Source organism: Acomys russatus, chromosome 8, assembly GCF_903995435.1.
Source record: "Acomys russatus chromosome 8, mAcoRus1.1, whole genome shotgun sequence".
Taxonomy (NCBI): domain Eukaryota; kingdom Metazoa; phylum Chordata; class Mammalia; order Rodentia; family Muridae; genus Acomys; species Acomys russatus.
In genome coordinates, this window is record NC_067144.1 from 16,197,383 (window position 1) to 16,214,567 (window position 17,185).

Below are 17,185 nucleotides of genomic sequence, written 5' to 3' on the forward strand. Positions count from 1 at the left end.
AATTTTAATAATGTAAATTATGTGACCCTTTGAATTAATGATATAAAGGAAGACAAAATAAATGTGGACTAAAAAAGAAATACTATAAAAACTAAAGTGTTCAGTTTTCAGATTGGGATAAGAGACTGTCTAGTATTTCAGTCTGATTGCCAAAATTCTCCTTGGTTCTCTTCATTTGTTTGCTAGAAGTGGTGGGGGTTGCAGTATTTTCTACCCCCTGGTGCTAAGAATCAAACTCAAGACCTTGTGCATACCTGGCAAGTGCACAACCTTTTCCTGTACTTTTAAGAGAGCTAATTTGGACTTAAGAATTAAGTTTAAATATTGTATGTTGATTAGTTAAATGGTGATAAATAATATCTTTTTCACAAACTTTAAAAGACAACATTTTGTAGCTGTCAGATTAAATTAATAAAGTATCTTTTTAAAAGAACATGGCGGGGTTGGGGATTTAGCTCAGTGGTAGAGCGCTTGCCTAGCAAGCGCAAGGCCCTGGGTTCGGTCCTCAGCTCTGGAAAAAATAAAAAATAAAAAAATAAAAAAAATAAAAGAACATGGCAATCTGTAATTTTCATTGATAATGACTTTTAAACTAATGTTAACTCTACATTTGCAAACAAGTGGAAGAAGTAATTAGGTGGCAGAGTAATCACTATATTGATATAGCCTTATATGCTTAATATCTAGCTAGTTAATCTATGGATAGACATTTGTTTTTCTAAATATCTAATCAAAGTAGACACTAATGTTTACTTTTTTTAGAATAGCTATATAATGTCATTTAAGAATCCAATATAGCAGCCAGGCACAGTGGCACACACCAGTAATCCCAGCAGTCAGTAAGGCAGAGGCAGGCACATCTCTGAATCCAGGACAGCCTGGTCTACAAAGCAAGTGCAGGACAGCTAAGGCTACACAGAAAAACCCTGTCTCAAAACAAAACAACAAGAATCAAATATAATTTGTTATGGTATTATAGGTAAAGAAATTTGGGGTGCTGTTTTCCCCCCTTTATTATCAGATGAAGTGTCAGTATATTGTCACCCAGAACTCCTGGACTCAAGCAATCCTCTTGTCTCAACTTCATGGGTAGCTGAAAGTACAAGTGTAGCCCAGTGTTTTGTTTTGGTTGGGTTTTTTGTTTTTGTTTTTGTTTTAATTTATCTTACACACTTTGCCAAATCTGATGGAATCCTCAGAAAAACTCCACAATATGTCACTATCAGCCCCCATTTAATAGGAAAGAAAAAGCAAAAGGAAATCAAATAAACTGCCGAAGTTAAAACAAAGTACACAAAACCCCAGGAAGTGTTGGATCCAGGACTGAAACCATTGTACTAAAGCTTCTGTATCGCCAACCAGTAGAAACAGTGTTAATGAATCATATGTCAGTTTTAATTTCCTAGAAGTCACAGTAAGAAGTAAAGAAGCTGGCCATCCCAGCACTTAGGAGGCTCTTGGGCCTACCTGGGCTATGCAGCAAATATCCAGTAAATAAGTGAGCAATAAATAATATACTTAAACAGACTGTTCTTATTACTGAGTGATTTCTGTGGTATCTGTTCTGTTGTGCTGTCTTATAATGTAAGACCAAGCCTAACATTTTTATACTATGCTAATAATTTGTTCAAATTATATGTACTTCTGGAATCCTGTGTAGTTTTTAAATTGATTAATACCACTATAACAAATTGTTATGAACTTTTGTCTTCTGAGTCTAGAGCCCTTTTTGATTATGACAAGACTAAAGATAGTGGCCTTCCTAGTCAAGGATTGAACTTCAAATTCGGAGATATTCTCCATGTTATCAATGCTTCTGATGATGAATGGTGGCAAGCCAGGCAAGTCACACCAGATGGGGAAAGTGATGACATTGGCGTAATTCCTAGTAAACGCAGGTAAGTGTTCTTCTTACTTCTTAAAAGTAGGGCATTCATAGCAGTTGGTTTCCTGACATTTCTTTCAGTGTGCTTTGTGAGCACATTATGTTTAGTCAAACTATCCAGATACAGACAGTAAGGTGCTGAATTTCACTTTATATGAAATATAAAATAGTCTGGAGGTTACAGGGTTACAAACACCAACAGTTACAATGAGTGTGGGTGGAAGAGCAATGGGAGGATGTTGGTCAAGAGAGAACATAGTTTGAGTTATAAAAGAGTAAAATCCAGAATGCTACTGTGAGGTGTGATGAGCCGGTAACAGGACTGAACTGTGCACTTGAAATTTGCTAAGAAAGTAGAGCCTAAGTATTTTTACAAACAAAGAATGTTTTCAAAGTAATTGTGTAAGATGTTACTGAGGTATGTTAATTATCATGATTTATAGCAATTATTTTACCTATGCATATAAAAAATGTGTAATAAAACAAATTATAGGGTAGGGGACATCCATGCTGTGTGGCGCACGTGTGTCAGTCAGAAGATAACCTTGGGGGTCAGTCCTGTCTTCTACTTCGTCTGCAACAGACCTCTTACTCACCACTGCTTACTAGTCAGTGAGCGAGCTTTAGAGGTCTTCCCGGCTCCCCACTCCATCACCATGTGAGCACTGCAGAGATGGCAAACACATTACCATTCCTCATTTGAGGTTGATTCTGAGAATCTGAACTGTTTTGATTATTTTCAACCGTCTACTCCTCTTGGGTGTTTTTGCTTCCTGCCCCCACCCCCCACCCCGGGGCTTCCATATGTATTGTTAAGTTGCCTGTATGAGATGTTTCCAATCTCTTTATGAAGGTACTTAGTGCTATGAACTTTCCTCTTAGCACAACTTTCAATGTGTTCCATAAATGTGGGTATGTTGTTCCTTCATTTTCATTGAATATTCAGCAGTCCCTAATTTCTTTATTTCTTCCCTGACGCATTTGTCATTAAGTAGGGAGTTGTTTAGTTTCCGTGTGTGTAGGCTTTTTGTTATTTCTGTTGTTGTTGAGGTACAGCTTTAGTCCATAATGGCCTGAGAGGATACAAGGTATTATTTCAATCTTTTTGTATTTGTTGAGGCTTGCTTTGTGTCCTACTATATGGTCAGTATTGGAAAAGGTTCTGTGAGGTACTGAAAAGAAGATAAAATCTTTTGTGTTTGGTGAAAAGTTCTGTAGATATCTGTTAGGTCCATTTGATTCATGACATAGCTTAGTGTCATTATTTCTCTGTTTAGCTTCTGTTTCGTTGACCTATCCTTTGGTGAAAGTGGGGTGTTGAAGTCTCCCACTATTAATGTGTGTGGGGAATTAATTATTATTAATTAATTATTATTATTAATGTGTGTGGTTTAAGCTTTATTAATGTTTCTTTTACAAATGTGGGTGCCCTTGTATTTGGGGCATAGATGTTCAGAATTGTGATGTCATCTTGGTTGAATTTTCCTTTGAGTATGAAGTGTCATTCCTCGTCTTTTGATTAATTTTGATTGAAAGTCTATTTTATTAGATATTAGAATGGCTTCTCCAGCTTACTTCTTGTGTCCATTTGTTTGGAAGACCTTTTGCCAGCCTTTTGCCCCAAGGCTGAGATGTGTTTCTTGAATGCAGCAGAATGTTGGATCTTCTCTATGGATCCATTCTGTTAGTCTGTGTCTTTTTAGTAAAAGGCGAAAGATTTATGCGATCTGAAGAGAAACCAGAGTATAGTCTGTGTCTTTTTATTAGAGAGTTGAAACCATTGATGTTGATAAAGACTGTTAGGTCCTTTGATTTTGATGTTGGTTGTGGTAGTGTGTCTAGTTCTTGTTTTGCTTAAGTGAAGTTATCTATTTCCTGTGTTATCCTTGTTGTAGTTAGCCTCTTTGGGTTGGAGTTTTCTTTCTATCTTCTATAGGGCTAGATTTGTAGATAGGTACTCTTTAAATTTGTTTTTGTCATGGAATATCTTGTTTTTGCCATCTATGGTTATTGAAATTTTCACTGGGTATAGTAGTCTGGACTGACATCTGTGGTTTCTCAGGGTTTGCAAGACCTTTGCCCAGGCCCTTATGGCTTTTATGGTCTCTGCTAAAAAGTCGGGTGTAATTCTGATAGGTTTGCCATTATGTTACTTGGCCTTTATCCCTTGCCACTCTTAATATTTTTTCTTGTTCTGTATGTACATTTGTGCTTTGGTTATTACTTGGCAGGAAGATTTTCTTTTCTGGTCTATTCTATTTGGTGTTCTGTAAGCCTCATGTGTTTATATGCATCTCTTTCTCTAAATTGGGGAAATTTTCTTTTATGATTTTGTTGAAAATATTTTCTGGGCCTTAGAGCCAGGCCTCTTTTCTTTTCTCAATTCCTATTGTCCTTAGGTTTTCATCTTTTCGTGGTGTCCTTGATTTCTTGGATGTTTTTAAAAATAATAAACATTTTTATTTCTTTGATAACTTTTAAAATGTGAACATTCTATGATTTAACCAGTCTTTACTTCCAAGTAACTTCTTCATTGGGCCTCAGTTCTCTTTGAAATAGCATGCTCTTATTCCAGAAGGCAGTTAGCTTTTCATCATCCCTCCTAGGTAGGTAACATCCAAAGGCAAAGCCCATAGGGACAAGTACATGAACCCACTGGTCATGGAGAAGCTGAAGTAAATGCCTCATGACTGCAGCCCAGTGCCAAGCGCTACCCCACAACCAAGGGCAGCAGCAGGGAGCTAGGCCACTGGTGCCGGCCTCTTGGATGTTTTTGTGTCAGGAATTTTTTAGATTTAACATTTTCTTTAATGGTTACATCAAATTCTTCCATTGCATCTTCTACACCTGAAATTCTTTCCTCCATCTCTTGTATTCTGTTAGCAATGCTTACCTCCTTAGTTCCTGTTTTCTTCTCTAAATTCTCTTTTTTTTTTCCCATGGTTTCCTCGGATTGTGCTTTTATAAGTTCCATTTTCATCTTTAGATCTTGAACTATTTTGATTTCCTTCACCTGATTGTTTGTATTTTTCTGAATTTCTATCAGTGATTTCATTTTATCTCTATAGGCCTCTGTCATGGCCTCTCTAAGGTCTTCAGTCTTTTTGGCTGTATCTTCCTGTGTTTGTTTACGGGTTTGATTCATTTCCTCCATTATCATCTTTGTAATGAAGGGTTTGAGGTCATTTTCTTGTGTTTCAGTTGTGTTTGAGTTTCCAGGGCTGATTACCATGGGATAACTGGGTTCTGGAGATGCCATATTATTTTGGCTTTTGTTGTTTGTGCTTGCTGTTTCTGGCAGCTGGTAGGTGAGTGGCTGTAGGTTGAGACCCCCTCACTTATGGGGATCAGGGAACTTTCCATGGATTGGCAGGTGGCCTGAGGTCAGATCCACTGGTGCTCTACACAATGGGGTCTCCTCTGGGCTCTAAAACCCAGACGCTGTCACTTTGTTTCCCACAGTTCTATCTGAAACACAGGGCGCGGGTTCTGCTTGCCATCTGGCATGAGGCCAGCTAGGCTTTGGAGATTGCGCTTGCTTGGACCCAGGAACTCTCCATGAATTGGCTGGGTGACCTGATATCAGATGCACCTGGGGTCTCCCCTTGGCTAGCAGACCTAAACACTGGTGCTCCGCAGCCCACAGCTCAACTTGAGACAGAGTGCTGGTGCAGCACTCTAGCCAGCATTTGGCTGGGCTTTGGAGACCTTGTCTGTGCCTGCCTGGACCCTGGAGCCTTCTGAGAATTGGCCAGGTGCTGCGAGGTCAGATCCACCCATCCCCAGAGCTTTGTACATGCTATACAAGCTTTTTACCATCAAACTACACCATAAGCCCAAGAGCAGTATTAAAGTAGTGCCAAGATTTGTAATTACTGATTGGAGGGTTATAACTGTTGTTAGAGCTAGATCAATGTGCTTAGCAGAATCCATCTGTTGTATAATCATATGTTTAATAGAAAATCTTATTTTAGGAATGCAGCCTTTGGCATTCCTCTTTCCTAGATTAGAATATAGTGTGCTTCAATTCAGAAACTCTTCTCTGCCTTCTTGATTCAGTATAAGCCTCTCATCTTAAATATCAAAGTTGTAGCTCCTAAAAATTGCCATATCCTTTGAAGCCTCATACCCTACAGAGGCTTTACATGTGCCCTCAACCAGTGAGAAACATGCTGACTTGGATGGATAGAAAGAACACAGGAGATTGCTTACCTGCCGTGGGGGTGTGGCCCAGCCCAAGGCCATATAAAAGACAGACCCTCCACATGGCGCGCGCTCTCTCTCTCTCTCTCTCTCTCTCTCTCTCTCGCTCGCTTTCTCTCTCCACTCATTCTCTCCCTCTAACCCCCTCTTTACTTTCTCTTTGTACTTTCATTCTATCTCTACTTTCTCTCTCTCCTTCCTTTCTCTTTCTGGGGTGCTCCTCCCTCCCCTTTTTTCTTCCCCCCATGTTCATTTAATAAACTCTGTATAGCAAAGAAAGAAAGAAAGAACACAGGAGATACACCTTGAAGAGTCTGCCCATCCCCTGGTCCATAATAGTACTATAAAATATTATGTTTCTACCATAAAATATAGTAGGAAGGCACAACAAATTTGCCATTTCATATTATTTAAGGTAGAGTAGTACTTTGTTTTACGCATTTTGATAAAGGTTCCATTCAACATTCTTTCCTTTAAAACAAAACATAAAAAGCAGCCTTCAGCTGCTCTGCTCAGGGCCTGGGTTTTCCCTTGCCCAAGAGGTGATGTAGGTGTGCCTCTCCCATTATCCTGCTGCCACCTGATATCACTCATACCCTTCATCGTTTTGTGCCTTAGCAGCATTCTTCAAAGTCTTCATCATCGTTTGATTGCACTTCTTTTGGGCCCAGATAGCATCAGTTCCACCGGCACATTCTGTCTATTCTTTTTCAAAAGCTTGCAACTGAGAGGGATCTTGAAGGGTTGCTCAGCACTTTGGATCATGAGGTGACAAAGCTAGGCTAATGCCCAGCCTTTCCTGCACATCAAAGGAAGACATGGCCGCCTTCCACAGTGCCCTTGTCAGCTGTGGGCACAGTTTACAGCCACTGGCTTCAGGGGGATACAGGCACCTTCTTTCTTTCTTGAGTGTTTTTAGAATTTGTTTTATTAAATAGAACTGTCTTTTATCCAGAAATCTAATACCATGAAGGGTTACAGTTCTCACAATTCTTGATTTTATTTCAGGAGTAACATATACAAATACTGTTTATTTACTGAATAAAACAGTGATTAGAAAAGTCCATTTTTGAATGATCGATGTTTATTCAGTAAATTCTGATTTAGTGGTTACCCTTAGTACTAGGACAAGTTTATAAATTACTTGTTCCATAGAGTCCAGGTTATTCTTCTAGAGTAGTTAAGGCTTTTATCTGTATTAAGGTCCTGTTGCACCCACACTAAAACACGAGTGAGAGTCTTCATAGGCTGCTCCACTAGCTTTCCTGCAGTATGCCATCGTACTTCAAAGCGGAAAGTTAAAACTTTATAGAAAGTTTAATTTACATGAAACCAAATTTATATAATTCATATTGAGGTCACTGTGTCTAAATGATATTTATTTGCATATTTGAACAGGTGACCTTGTTATTTGTCTTGATTAAGAAACAGGACTCTAGCCCAACCAACCTGGAACTCATAGACTGACTTCCAGCTCACGTGATTCTCCTGCCTCAGCTTCTTACATATAGGGATTATAGACATGAGCCTCCATGTCCGGTATAGATACAACAAAATTCAGAATTCAACATTTTTAAAAAGCCTTTCTGGCACCTCTTAACCTGTTCCCAAAGTATACCTCTCACTCTCATAGACAGAAGGAAGGTTTCCTTCTAAAATACTTTCCAACCCTGACTTATAGACTATATTATATCTTTATACCCATAGATTGTTGGAATTAGGCTTAATTTTTTTCCACATTTTTTTTAACATTTTAGAGCTACAAAACAATACAAAAATTTTCAAGAATAATACAGTGTGCCTCTAAATTGTTGAGGTTTGCTACATTTGCTTTCTACGCAAGCTTAATTTTCATCATATATGTTCTGTGCTAAGCTAGTATTTAAAAAAGAAAGAAGGAATCCTGGAAAATGACTACAGTCAGAAATGATGTCTGATTGTTCTCAATATAATTTTGGAACTAAATGCATGTAAGTGTACACTTGTATAGTGTAGTTTAGTACTTCGTAAGAGGTTTCTTGTGTCATCCACAGTCTAAGGAATTTTAGAACAAGTGATGTCAAGCAAAGCTCTTAATTGTTTCGGACTTAAAATAATATTCTAGGGACTGGTGAGATGGCTTGGCCTGTAAAGCGTCACACAAGCGTAAGGATCTGAGTTCAATCCTAACACATAAAAGTGTCAGGTGCAGAACAGTGCACACCAGGAATTCATACACTGAGGGAAGCAGAGACAGGAGTGTGCTTACCAAATTAATGGATTGTAGATTCAGTGAGAAACCCTGCCTCAAAAAAGTAGGTAGGCGGCCTCTTGCACAGAACACAGGTTTGGTTCCCAACATCCGAGTCATGTATGCCTATGACTTAGTTCCCAGAGGATCCACCTCTTCTAGCCTTCCTTGGTACCTGCACACTTGTTCATTCGTCTATAAGGAAAACACCTAACATTCACCTTTAACCTCCACGCATACACATGTACAGAATCCATGCATACTCTCAAACATGTACACACAAGATCTTTTCAGAGGAAGATATTATAACCAGGAATAGTAATGTAGACCTATGAATTCCAGCTACTCAGAAGGCTAAGACAAGATTTTGAATCAAGCTTGGACACATAGTGAAACTCAAAGCTAAAAACAGAAGAAAAAAGTCCTAGGAGTCAGGACTCAGTGCTAGAAAGTCTGTCTTAGAGTTGTAAGGCTTAGGATTCAGTCTCTAGCAACAAAGCCAATAACCTTCTGTACATTGACAGAGTTGAGAAGAAAGAACGAGCCCGATTAAAAACGGTCAAATTCAATTCTAAAACGAGAGGCGATAAAGCGGTGAGTAGACAAAGTCTTATTTTTGGAAATTTTTAAGATAATAGATCTTTACATAATTCTTTCTCCGGCTCTGTTGTTAAAATGAGAAGACTTAGCATGACAATTAACTACAGGGGAGAAAAAGAATGAACTAGGAGCAGCTCTTGCCACAGATTAGAATAGTACTAGTAATTTATTATAAAGTACCTAAAAGCTGTAGACCTTTTCAAATTATGTCATTTGACAGATTCTTAGTAACCTGATCGTTGGTGTTTTTATGAATGCTATGAATTCAGCTTTTATTCAGCTGTTTGACTAGACAGTTTTAGTTGAGTTGATGATGCACACTTACTATCCCGGGCATAGAGAGGAGCAGTCAGGCAGCAAGTGTGCTTGTGTTGCAGATACTGTGTGACAGCTAGTTTCATGATTCGTTTATACTCTGTTCCCATTAAATATTACCATGTGCTGAGCATAGTAGTGCACACCTTCAACTCCAGCAGGCAGAAGGCAAAGGCAGGAAGATTTCTATGAGTGTGAGGCCAGCCTGGTGTACACAGTAAATTTCAGGCCATCCAGAGTTACATAGTGAGACCCTATCTTTAAAGAGGTATGTGTGTGTGTGTGTAATTTACCTGAGTCACAGTGTAGATTTACAGATTGCTAGAGGTAAAGTCATGCAGCAAGGTCTTTGTTCTGTAAGTCCTTCACTCCTTAATTTCTTACTGGAATCCATGGTTTTCACGTTAGGGTCAATGCGAAGCTATATTTGGAGGGAATAAAGAAAGCCAAAAGAAGTTGTATAGATGGTAGAAAAATATGTAAAATTTCTTGCATATTTTAGATATTTCTTTTCCATTTACTTTAAATCTGTTTGGATGTAAAAATATGTTGATAGATGAGAAAGACAGTACAGGTTTCAGTTAGACTATGTACACAATTCCTAATGCCCATAACCTGCAGTGAAATATTCTTAAGTGAGCCTGAAAGAAGAACTTTTACACGTGCTGTATTGAAATGGTTTTCATAATGATTATATCTTTTTTAATCTGAAGCAATTTTTACAAGCTTTTCATTGTACTTGAAATAAATGTAAAAGCTAATTCAGCAAATTTACTCTCTATACCACCATCATTATACATCAGATCTCAATAACACAGAATACTTAAAGCTTTAATACTTTCTTAAAAAATGAAATTTTAGGGGCTGGAGAGGTGGCTCAGAGGTTAAGAGCACTGCCTGCTCTTCCAGAGGTCCTGAGTTCAATTCCCAGTAACCACATGGTGGCTCACAACCATCTGCAATGGGATCTGATGCCCTCTTCAGGCCTGCAGGTGTATATGCAGGCAGAGCACTGTATACATAATAGTAAATAAATCTTTTTTTAAAAATGAAGCCTTAATAAATTATATAATTCAATTTTTGAAACTGATACATTTCTGTAAAATTAACTTGTAGCTTTCAGACAGGAGCACAATTACATCTTGGTACTTGAGGTAATATTTAAGTTTTATTAGAAAAAATTCTCAAGTAAATACTCAGGATATTGAACAACTCAGTATTTTCTGTACTTGTTTTATGTGTATATTTAAAAATAAATCAGCACAGTAAACCATCAGTGAATTGAAAAAGAGGTTGCATGTTTTAACTTCCCTTCCGTTCTGTAAGAAGTTAACTTAATTAACGACATTTAAATCGTAGTCTTGTTTGTTGACTGTAACCAGCTTTGTACACAGTCACTGTGTTCTAACACAGCACCAGAAGTATGCATGGGACTGAGCGGGGTAAAAATACGCTTGCCATTGATACAGAACTGCATTTCTTTCTGTAATATTTTCTATTCCTCCTTTTCTTTCCTTCATGATGATCTGCAAACTTTTTTTCATTACAGACCTTTAACATTTCAGTTTCTTATTAACATTTTTAGCACTCATTTGGCTATTTTTGAAATACTACATTTGGAAATTATATGTCTATGTGTTTAATATATTTATCATGAATTTGTGGCATTGTATCATTTCTTACGTTTATTGCACTCATACAACATGGCATTAACGATATAAAAATTAAAGATAATTTTTATTGAAAATACAGAAAAACTGAAAGGCAGCTAACCTGTGTCTTCAGTTTGGCGTTTTCCATACACCTTCCTTGCTTGCGTATACTACTTTTATTTGCACTTTTAATAAATTCTTCACCTGAGTGATGTTAGTATAATTAATACATTTCTTAACTAACACATACCTTTCTGTCCTATATTACAATGTCCTTGTGATATCTCTTTTTGGCTAGCTGCAAAGATAACAAAAAAAATCAAAACATTTTAAACTACATGTTTCTTTTGGTTGTGTGCTAGGAAACTGACTCTGACCACTATATATGCAGTAAACAGGACAAATAACCTTTTTCCCCCATCATTTTTATCAAAAACTATAAACTCAAGCCATTTAATACCATGCAAAAAAAAATTACCCCTTTTTTTTCCTGCTAAAACTTAAATTTTCTCCTTTCTAAAATTTAGGCTCAAGCAAGTATTTTTAATCACATGATGCTACTTGACAGCTTATAAAACAGCTGCCAACCCAGATTTCCTGCGGTCCTATTCCTCAGAAGTAGCAGCAGCTTTAGCTTCTGCTTAAGAGTTCTCTTTTTTCTAGTTTTTCAGGACCTTCACATTCACAAGATAATTTGCTTGGTTTGTGAATTTACTTATCTAACTTGACTTATGATTCCTTAACTGCTCGCACCACATGCTTATAAACAAGAATACGCAATACTGATTGCTGTTAATATGCCTCCAGTGATGTGCAGTAATGGCCTACCTACCTGCAAAAGGTGCATTTTAAGACTCCAGCGGATACCTGAAGCCATGGATGGAATAAACCCGTATATGCCATCTCTTATAGATGCATATCTATGTGACAAATATAACTTATAAATTATTTATGATATGATAATAATAATAGAACTATTCTAGCAACATAATGTAATAGAATTGCCATTTGCTACTCTTGTGCTTTGGTGCATTAAATAAAATGAGGTTTACTTGAACATAAACACATTGATACCAAGATAACAAAGATGGCTACCAAGTCACTCATGAGTCAATAAGGCATACAGAATGGATGTACTGGGCAGAATGATAATTCACATCCTTGGCAGGTTGGAGCAGGGTAGCATAAGATTTTCATCGTGATGCTCATATCAAGATGCAGTTTAAAACTTGGAATCCCAGCACTTGGGGAGGCAGAAGCAGGCAGATCTCTGCAAGTTCGAGGACAGCCTGGTCTACAAAGAGTGTCCAGAACAGCCAAGACTACCTGTCTTCTAAAAACAAAAACAAAAAACTTGGATATTGTTCATTCCTGAAGTAGTCCAACTTAATATTTCCAAACCAAGTCGACCACAGGTAATTGTGGATGGTAAAAGGCTAGCATCTTCTGACACAGTTCATCTTGAAAGATGAAAACAAAACTTAATGTCACTGCTAGGTAAGGTCATTTCCAATAAGAAGGTCCATTACAGAAGAATTGCACAGCTAGCTCTTCCTCTTTAATAAATGTCATCGTCCTTAGTGTTTCATGATCTCAAATCAGTGACTGAACAAGTGTTCTTTCCAATTGTATATCACAGATTTCAGCACTTAACTTTTCTCTTCTACCAAAGGGGGGAAAAAATTAAATTAGGGACATTCTCATAATTACTTAGGTTTGCTTAGTTAATAGTGGCTATTGTGTTAATTCATTGTAGCCACAAATAAAGGCATAAAATACAAAGTTAATTAGGACAGAGTAAAATCAAGATTGCTACTTGATACATGAAAGGTAATTGAGCGGCAATGCAACATTAAAAATGTAGTGTCACATAACTAATACTTTACCTGGGAATTTTCCTAGAAAAATACATATATGAGTAATTAACTTGGTTTATACTATAATAGTAATCTAATTAACTCTTCACCTTTTTTGTCAAGTAGCATTTATTCTTGAAAACTGAATGTGCTCTAAATTTTTAGTATTTTTTTTACCATATACAAAATAATAGAATTACTTTATACAAAATTAGAAATTCATTTTTTATATGATGAGTATAAAATTCATGCAGCCTGCACATTGTGGTCACAGGAGTCAGCTTCCATAGCTGCTAGGCTGGGCCTCTGTGCACACAGAAGTAGACATCCCTTTGTTTCGCCCCTCCTTCTCTTCTTCAGCAGTCATTCAATGACAAGCGTAAAAAGAACCTCTTTTCCCGAAAATTTCCCTTCTACAAGAACAAGGACCAGAGTGAGCAGGAAACAAGTGATGCTGACCGTAAGTATGTGGATCCATTGGCCAACTGAAAATAGAATGTAGAGGGACCTACTGCCCTGCAGTTGGTTGTTACCATGGAGACAGTTTCAAGAGCTGCAACAGGTTACTGATTGTCTTGACCAGGGGAGATTTAATACACACAAATTAATTGGTATGCCAGTCTAACTTTCCTGGCATCTTGGAATTCTTGAACAGTATTTTAAATTATCTATTTATAGCATAAAAATAAATGTAATTATCTGAAGTAAGGGTTCATATAAAAAGCACTTAACACTTACACATTCAAAGAATATTTCTGAGGGGGAAAAACATAGGTATCTGATGTGTAGGTATAGATAGTATTGCCACTTTCTGACACTAGATCATTTGGAATCATTCCATTTTATCTTGTTTCATCATTAAATATAGATAATGTAAATTTTACTTGTAAAATATCAAAATGGCCTTAAAAATTGTCTTTCTATACTCATCAGTCTCTAAGCCCCAGTTTTCATTCTTTTTTTGTAGGGATTATTTAGTAGGGAGCTCATTCTAAACGTTGAAAAAAATCTACGACCATGCTTTGTAAGATGTGTGTACCTGTAATGGTCTTGGAACTGTCTCTATTGTAGCACCAATTCTATGCATCACTGACAACTATTTTCTTTGATTATCTTTTTATTGCTTGCTCTCTGGGAACTACTCTCTACAGGAGATCCCTGACGACATGGGATCAAAAGGCCTGAGTAAGTGATCAAAATACTCCCAAGTTATTTTTTTAGCCTCCTACCTTATTCAGGTACATTTTGAGATTCACAGTAGCGCCTTTCTGGCATGAGGAGGTGTGTGCTTTAGACTTGCCATGTTTGTAACATGCTTGGGATTTTTACTTCTATGATACAGTTTTTGTTTCCCTGTGTTCCCTTTTTAACATGCCACTTGGAGAACTCAGTTACCAGTTACGTTTTGAATTTTATAATTTTTCGTGTTACTTTTGCTAGAAAAATTTTAACTGTAGCTTTTTGAAAGTTTTTTTTAATAATACCACTTGCTCATATTAATAGAATATAGACATGTGTACCTTTGAAGACTTTGTCTCCCTTTTTAAAGCAAGATTAAATCCCCACAGTTATATGTTAGAAACCCTTGCTTTAATGTGATAGTATAAGGCAGAAATCAAATCCAAGCAGCAGCCTAGGGGAAATCTGGTGCCCTTTTCAGATTGTAAGAAACATGGAATATGCTCTAATAGTCTCTCCCTTAGCCACAAAGCTGTTTATTTTGATTTGTTGTTCTTGTTTTTGCTGTTCTTAACTTTCTTTCTACTGATTAGTCATATAAAGATTAGCAGATTCTGATCTGGAGAAGGAACCTAATTAATATTTGAATTAGAGCCAAGCATGGTGGCATGTGCCTATAGTCTCATCACTAACATTATGAGTGTGAGGCTAGCCTGGTCTATGGAGTGGAATGCTGCTTTAAGTTTGGGTATTGTCAAATTGATTAAGGATGAAAAGTCACCAAATATTACCAAGTAAATTAGGTGATCGTGACTCATAGAAATAAGTATTCAGGCTAAAAATTTTTTTGTTAAGTTGTTTATTTCATTTGAATTATCAAGCACTTTGAAAACTTTTTTGTAGTTTTATTGATAACTAACTAGTAGTTGGCCTTCCAAGAACTGTATCATTAAATAATACTAAGTTTTACGGTTTTAAGATGGATACTTTTACTCTGAGCTTAACAACTTAGGTTTGCACTAGACTGAAGCGAATGTATTGGGGATACAGCACTTCCGCCCAGCGGGCTCTGCTCTTTCTTAAGTTGTATGTGTTGTCAGTGGGGTGGATCGGGGGGTGGAGAGTCTCTGAAAGGAATTGGGGTGGGGCACTGATCAAAATATATTGCATGAACATTTTTTATTTAAGCAATAGAATTCGGCTGTGCCCACGTACTTCCTATCACGAGTGGCAGTTTCTTTTTAATGTTTTATACTTTGGAAACCTTCAATAACTGTAAACTATCCATGCCCACGGGTTACTGATGTTCTGGGATCTGTTCTGAGGTAGATATATTTTAGATGTTGTATGGATCAACTTGGAATTTTTGAATCTTATTGATGCTGCTGTACATGATTATGGACCTATATTATACTTTTGTATATGGCTACACTTTGCCCTGTGTCTCTTTCTAATTGGAAATTACAACTTCCTTAAGAAAAAAGTTATGAAAAATAACTGATTATCAGGCAGTGTCACTTGGGGATAGATAATTTTTTTACACGGTGTATTATAATTGATTGAATTTGTTTCACAGGAATTGAAAGAATTTATTAGCTTCACAACCAAAGGTCAAGGTTGTATTCAGAAAAATACCAGTAGAATTCTAAAACTAGGTCTGAAGAAGGTTATCCCATAAGGCATTGCAGGCGTCTTGTTATTACAGAGGAAGCGCTGAAGGAAGGGTACAGCAGGACATTACTTACGACCTCATTATCTATATGCTAACGTTCAAAGGGAAATAGATTGCGGTACTTAGAAGGGAAATCATAACAGTTTCAGAGAGGATTTCTGCCTGTCTAAAATGCAGTTTCTATTTTCTTTCTGTTTGTACAATTTCCAGTTTCATAAAATACCTCAAGAACTTTCTCGGCTAGCCACATAGGTTTCTTGTATCTGTCTTTCTCTTGCTCTGAAAGCTTATGTAAGCAGAGTTAGCACAGCTCTCACGTGCCTGAGGCAGACTTACTTTTACTTGTGTTACAGATAAGATGTCAAGTAGTATTGCTTGGGATTGGCAATGTGCCTTTTGGAGAGAAGAGAGAGAATAAACATGCATACCCTCTCAGGAAGGAAATATTTGAGAAGAAAGATAAAATGTGGTTAAATTTGAAATAATCATGTTCACCAGGCATCTTAAAAATAGAAGAGATGGAGCCAGGCGTGGTGGTGCACCCCTTTAATCCTAGCACTCGGGGGCAGATCTCTGTGTTCAAGGCCATCCTAGTCTATAGAGCGAGTCCAGGACAGCCAGCGCTACACAGAGAGGAGGTGGGAGAGAAGAAAGAGGAGGGGATGGGGGGACGACAGATTTTCCCCCAGTATTAAGAGGCTCAACCGTATTCGAGGTAGCCCACAAACAGCCCTAGAGTATATTTTCATCAAGTGCAAGCTTCTTATGAATCGAGAAGAAACAGACTGCCCTCTAGAAAATTGGACAAGGGATAAGACAAGTGTATTGCCTTTCTTGTGTTAACAAAAAATTAAGATAATCAGCTTGTAAGGACAGTATTTGTTTTGACTCAGTTTGGAAGATATGTCCGTAATCACTTGACACTGTTGTTGGGGGGCTTGTGGTGAGGCAGCGCATAATTGCAGAGTGTATGTGGTGCAGAGAGCCGCTTACTTCATGGTTCCAGGAAGTACAGCGAAGGCCAGGGTCCTACTGTCCTCTTGAAAATCATACCCTCAGTGACCTAAAGCTGCCCCCTAGGCTACACCTCTTAAGTGTCTACCACCTGATTACACCAAGCTGGGGCCAAATCCTTAATTATGGGCCTTTGGAAGAAACCACTAGTGTAGCCCCTACCTAGCACAACAGTACTGAGAAGATAAGTAGATATGAGCTTTTATATATATATATACACACACAAGGGAAATATTATTTCCGTAGTAGTCAACATATACAAAGTAATGGGCTTAAAGAGATTTTTTTTTTGAGAAAATATGCATTAATTTATATTTGTAATCATAGTGCATTAAAAAGCTACTCTAGGGCTAGGTGGTGGTGGCACACATCTTTAATCCCAGCACTTGGGAGGCAGAGGCAGGTGGATCTCCGTGACTGGACTACAGAGGGCATTCCAGGACAGCCAGGGCTTATTATATAGAGAAACCCTGTCTTGAAACAACAACAACAGCTACTCTACAGAATTGTGTCCATCACAAATGTGTCTCTAGGCAAAAGTAAAACACATTATGTCCTTTTCGAGTCCTCAGGGTTTAA

General features: G+C 37.6%; 2 protein-coding genes across 19 annotated transcripts in view; one reads left to right on the forward strand and one right to left on the reverse strand.

Annotated features, from left to right (window-relative positions):
- The window catches only part of Dlg1 (discs large MAGUK scaffold protein 1), a 188,745-nt gene that overhangs the window by 148,946 nt on the left and 22,614 nt on the right, over nucleotides 1-17,185 (forward strand). For 8 of the 18 annotated variants that reach the window (XM_051149738.1, XM_051149740.1, XM_051149744.1 and 5 more), the window contains 3 exons: nucleotides 1,722-1,898; nucleotides 8,843-8,912; nucleotides 13,893-13,926. In XM_051149738.1, coding sequence (XP_051005695.1) covers nucleotides 1,722-1,898; nucleotides 8,843-8,912; nucleotides 13,893-13,926 — 281 coding nt within the window. Of the gene's footprint in view, nucleotides 1-1,721; nucleotides 1,899-8,842; nucleotides 8,913-13,101; nucleotides 13,202-13,892; nucleotides 13,927-17,185 lie in introns of all 18 variants that reach the window. The other 10 variants (XM_051149734.1, XM_051149736.1, XM_051149739.1 and 7 more) reach the window with 2 other exon arrangements.
- Nucleotides 4,384-4,575, reverse strand: LOC127192611 (NADH dehydrogenase [ubiquinone] 1 beta subcomplex subunit 1-like). The gene has a single exon (XM_051149753.1). The coding sequence runs from the start codon at nucleotides 4,571-4,573 to the stop codon at nucleotides 4,397-4,399; it is 177 nt and encodes a 58-aa protein (XP_051005710.1). The 5' UTR covers nucleotides 4,574-4,575; the 3' UTR covers nucleotides 4,384-4,396.